Consider the following 5,654-nt stretch of genomic DNA (forward strand, 5'->3'; position numbering starts at 1 on the left):
AAGAAAAATAAGTCAACTGTTATCAGACTCGGCTGATCTATTTTCTTTTACGTTTCCTGGTTTAGGAGCAATTCTTTAACTAAGCCTTGCGGCCAAAAACGTTACTATTATGGTGGCAGTCACGAGATTTGCTCTTAATTCTCAGGTTCCTATAATCTGTTTGTCCTATGTTTTTCGACACTGCTTCTCAAATATTTGTATAGATTCAATTAATATGCCAATAGCAGAAATTCCAAGACAAAATAAACTTCTAGGTTATTTAAATAAAAATTCAGTTTTACGATTCAATCCAACTAAGAGGTGATGAAAATGTGCAATATTTTCCTCGCAATTAATTTATTATCTCTGCTATTCATTTCCTGAAAGTGGAAAGCGATTTGTTTTCGCTAGGTCCTAACAAACTCACTATGCCGCCGACACACTATTGCTGACCTCTAGACTAAAAAAAAATTCTAATAAAACCTTTCAACTAGTTTGTTTGTAATTAAGCACAAAGCTACACAATGGACTATCTGTGTTCTGCCCGCCGCGGGTATCGAAACCCGGTTTCTAGCGTTGTAATTCCGCAGACATCCCGCTGTGCCACTGGGGGGGGGGGCTTTCAACTAGATAATACAGGATTATGGCTACTTTGTTGAAAATGAAAATTGTCAGGGAAGGATTAGCAGCTCTGTCAAAAGATTTCGACTAATTATTTCCGACTGATGTACTGCTCTTACCATTTTAAAATTAATTTGTCAATTTTTGCAAATTTGTGTCATTTCAAGTGTAGTAAAAAAAACATTTACGATTATTTAAGTTTCAAATATAACTACAGAGAGTACTTTTCATTTTTAATCTGTTTTACTTCAGAAACTACTGGATAAAAATACACTTCGTGCGCCACGACAGTTTTGTATTTCCGTACTCCCTTACCCTTTGTTCTGACGATCACGACTTGCTGTTCGCCATTCTCATCCACTTTCACAAAATATTCAGTATTGGGCTTTAAATTACGAAGTTTAACTATTGAAGTTACAGCCTGAAAAATGAAATATTCATTATATTATAAACCAAATGATTTTTTGACTAAAACATTAAAAAAAATTAGTTGTATAACTAAATGTACAACACTAACTAATATTTACATATACTGTAAGTTTCAAATTAGGTTCACGATTTTATTTTTATTTTATTTTAACGTAGAGAAAAGTCCGTTTATAATTCTACGAGATACAATATTAGTTTCGACAGTTTATTAAGTTTTATCTGCTCAATAAAAGCTACTCTTTGAATAAGTTAATTATGATACTCTAAAGTTCATAAGTATTAACCAAGTAATATTTCTCACCGCTTTTCGTTTTATGACTTGAAAGATAAAACAGGCTGAAAATTTGTTTGTTGATCTTGATTACTAGAACTGTTCTTTATTCAAAAGTAAAATTTTAAATAACAAGAATTACCATAATAAATCATTACTTACTGTATTCGTATTTTAAGTCAATGATTTTTGTTTTCGTTTAAACACAAAGCTACATGGTTGGCTATCTGTGCTGTTACCACCTAGAGTATCGAAACCCAGTTTTAGCATTTTAAGCCTTTAGATTTACCGCCGAGTCACTCGGGGGCATACGTTTGTAACAATAAGATATGGTTGAATAGTTTGAGCTAGTGAAATAGAATATTTTCACTTTCTGAATGGTTCAGTAATGTATTCATGCGAGATTTGTTATTTTTCAGGGTGTAACCTACCGAAAGGTTATTTGTTATTTTTCAGGGTGTAACCTACCGAAAGGTTATTTGTTATTTTTCAGGGTGTAACCTACCGAAAGGTTACATTTCGAGCTTGCTAATTAAATCATAACGTTGCTTCATTATTCATGATTTTCTTTGTAAACATGCTCTATATTCTACATTTGTTTTTCGCGTTTTCCTTTAAGAAAAAAAAAAGGTTTAATCGTTCGAATATTACCTCCATATTGACCCACGACATCTCAGGGATACTGTTAACAGGCTTGTACAGGACAGAAGCTTGAGGTATTTCTTCGGTTTTCATTGGTTGCCACTGTATTGTGACGGAGTTATGCGTCACTTCCTTTTCTTTAATGAACAGCTTTCCTACGTGAATTAAAACATTGTTTACGTGTAATAAACGACACTGGATCAAACGATTATTAACATACTTGTACTGAAATGTTCACGCAATAAACGGGTTTTAAAATGTTTTAAAAAATAAAACAGAAATTTACACTTTTCTGAATAGAACTAAACAAAAGTACATTCTTAATTGCGCAAAAAAATAATAAAACAAATCAGAAATGTACATCACACGTGTGGAAAACATTTGTAACAAAAATCTGTTTCCACCCTGACAACGTATAATAATGAAACAAAGGCAGTTATTTACTCTCAACCAGTTTGAATACCTCTTTGAAAAAAAAAAAAGAACTCGTACGGCATGAAATGGCGTACCTTTAATTTTATTATTTTACTTATCCTAACGACAGCACTTAAAACTTTAGTTTACACAAATAGATACCCCCCCCCCTCCAGGTATTTTTTAACTGGTGGTTTATAAAATAGCTTTGTGACTATCTTTTCTTTTTCTTCCTCAAAAAAAGTTATACAGACTCTTAAAGTTTTTTTTTTTTCACTTGTGATATATCATTAATAAAAACGCCTCTTTGAATAAAATAATTATGATATTCTACAGTTCATGTGTTTAATTAAGTAGTTTTTTCCCCTGCTTTTTATCTTACGACCTGGAGGATAAAACATTCTGAAAATTTGGTTGTTGATATTAATTACTAAAACTTTTCTTTATTTAAAAGCAAAATGTTGAATAGGCCATCTAGTTGCTTGCATCTGGGTGGTCTGTAAACATAGCACAAATTATCATTTATATTGTGGGGGTATCTAGGTGGTCTGTAAACACAGCACAAATTATTTATATTGTGGGGGTATCTAGGTGGTCTGTAAACACAGCACAAATGTTCATTTATATTATGTGTTGTGTTCCTTATTAGAATTTCAAATAGCCTAAAATTGAGTTAACTGATAACTTTAAATTTAGTAGTAAATTGTACTTTGTATTTAGTAGTTAAGTAAAGGCCGATATAGTCTGTTTATGATATTTGCCAACAAGATTGATACACACAGTTTTCTTGTTTAACACAAATACGTTTTAATATACACACACAACAATACAATTTACAACAATAGATATTACAAATAGTTGTTACAAACAATGATTTATAAACAAAAGTTTCACAAACTTATAAGCAATATAAAGTCTTCCTTTTAATCTGGAACTTCTTCGATATCTTATCTAGGATTCACGATGAGCAGGTTGATTACGAGTTGACGTAGGTATATTTCACTTCACGGGAAGCGAGCTAGCTTTGTCCTTCGTTATTTATCGGCTATACAAGTCGAGTTTTCCACGATGAATTTATATAATGTTTTCATAAAAATACTAATGTCCAATGAGAATCCACTGAAGTTAAATAAACCTCCACACGCCTCTAAATGTAACCAACGCGACGCGCCAAAAAGAGAGAATCTATTATTAGTTCGCCATAGTCAGTGTACTATAAACTTTGGAAACTATAACTGTAATTATTATACGTTTATCAATCGGGAAAACTTCAAATACTTGATCAGGAACCTTTACAAAGTTTGAACATTACAAATCCTAGAAATTTCAGTTTTACGTAACAATACTGGCGCTAACACAAGCGTTTACGTACACACATATTATTGATTCTTACTCTCGAGAATCTTCTACGACTTTGGAGAATAGGCGGGAGTTTCGTAATACATATTTAACAGTACAAGCCATGTATGTTTCTAAATATAAATTTAATCCAAACAAACGTTGATATTAAAATAAATATATAATAACAAATTCGTTACAGGTGTCTATGTTGTCCAGAATTGCACCACAACTTTGTAGGTTTGGGAATAGTGACCTGAAGAAAGCCTCAGTATAGGAGCCGAAATATCGTCCTCTTTTCACTCAACAGGCAATTGCAGTCCGTTAAAATTCTCAAACCTATTATGTCTACTCTGCCTAAAATTCCGTTGAAACAGCCCAAGTTTGTGTTTATATGGTGTGGTACCTCAGTGGTCTGTAACTAAAGCATAAGTTTGTATTTATATGGTGTGGTAGCTTGGTTGTCTGTAAACGGAGCACAAATTTGTGTTCTATGGATAATTCGACAGATTACTTCAAAATTGTTATTGTAACTTTGAATGGAAAATTTAACATAAAGAAAAAAGATTTACATATATATATGGCAAGTGTTAGTTATGTGATCAATTACTTGGTGTGTGCGTTGCTTCTAGGAATGAATAATGATGAACAGCATGGACTGGAGACTAAACCTGTATTCAAATACACTACTTGAAGGCTCTAAGAGTTACTCATGTTGAACACTTATCATACCACGTAGTTACACCACTAAGAATCTGGACTTACGAAATTAGATTAAACCATTGTTACTAAGTGCCGAGAGAAATTAAGTTACTTAAATGTTTAGTAGGAAGGTATTAGGTATATATATTAGCGATACTTTAAGTATTTAACTGTCCAGGATGTAAAAAGGAAGGTCTGATAACCTACTTACAATTTTTGAAAATCAGGAAAAGCTTGTTCTCAAATAATTTTAATCATACACTTGAGTATTTGTTGTTGTTGTTTTATATTCATGTAAACAGCTTTGAAATTAGGCCGATTTTAGAATGCCTTTTGTTGCGTCTTTTCCGGGTTACTCATCTGTTAACAGTTACATAAGTTGCCACGCAACATTTGTTGAAGCCAACAGAAACTGGTTAAAGGAACGACAGAATGAAGTGTCCTAAGCAAGGCTGTTTGAAGTTAAAAATCCTAACAGTAAACCAAAGAGCTGCACGCTGAATATACCATCGTAAACGACATATAAACAGGGTTGACGAGAGGGGGGAAAGGGGACAGCTGCCTCGAGTCCCGGCAGTAGGATATTCCAAAGCTCACTAGAATTGTATACTACCCAATGAGCTAAAATGGCTACTGCTTTTTCATGGATTCGTGAAGAAATTTGTGACCTAAATTTATTTTATGAAAAATCAGCAAAAGTTAATAAATAGAATGAAAGGGGAGGCCCGGTGATATTACTGACCCGGGGCCTGGGCTGGCTCTTAACGTGAGTAAGTTCACGTGCGAACATAAGCTAAATATCAACAGTCAGATTCATAACTATTAACCCAATTGAACACATAGCCGAACTTACACAACGCACTATGTCAATGCAGCCAAGTAGCGTATACTAACTGGAGTCTTTTTAGATGCAACAGAAATTTTATTTCAATACAACTTTTACATCTTCCTACCCAAATAGAAGAGTTAATAACTCGAAGAGAAATAAATGTTTTTAAATATAAGGTGAACAACTTGTGAATAAGTATCTTCTTGGAAATGTGAATACAAGTATGCTAAAGTATTGTATAGACTAACTATAAATGTGCGAGTGTGTACATCGCTATAGGTTGCAGTTGTATCCGATATTAGAGAAATAGTTTTCACATGGAAAGGTGTATTTTCATAGATGGACTAGTGTTTAGATACATAATTATCATTAGCCCGTACTTTGAGTCTAACAAAGCCTAGTATTATGATAAAAATGTCAGGTCTCCCG

The 5,654-nt window shown here is 33.2% G+C and overlaps 1 protein-coding gene across 1 annotated transcript in view; it reads right to left on the minus strand.

The window, feature by feature from the left end:
* Positions 1-5,654, minus strand: part of LOC106459426 — a 60,576-nt gene that overhangs the window by 34,789 nt on the left and 20,133 nt on the right. The window contains exons 2-3 of the mRNA XM_022385917.1: positions 1,952-2,097; positions 916-1,021 (exon numbers count right to left, since the gene is read on the minus strand). Of these exons, the coding sequence (XP_022241625.1) occupies positions 916-1,021; positions 1,952-2,097 (252 nt within the window). The remainder of the gene's footprint in view (positions 1-915; positions 1,022-1,951; positions 2,098-5,654) is intronic.

This window comes from Limulus polyphemus, unplaced genomic scaffold, assembly GCF_000517525.1.
Source record: "Limulus polyphemus unplaced genomic scaffold, Limulus_polyphemus-2.1.2 Scaffold606, whole genome shotgun sequence".
Classification (NCBI taxonomy): domain Eukaryota; kingdom Metazoa; phylum Arthropoda; class Merostomata; order Xiphosura; family Limulidae; genus Limulus; species Limulus polyphemus.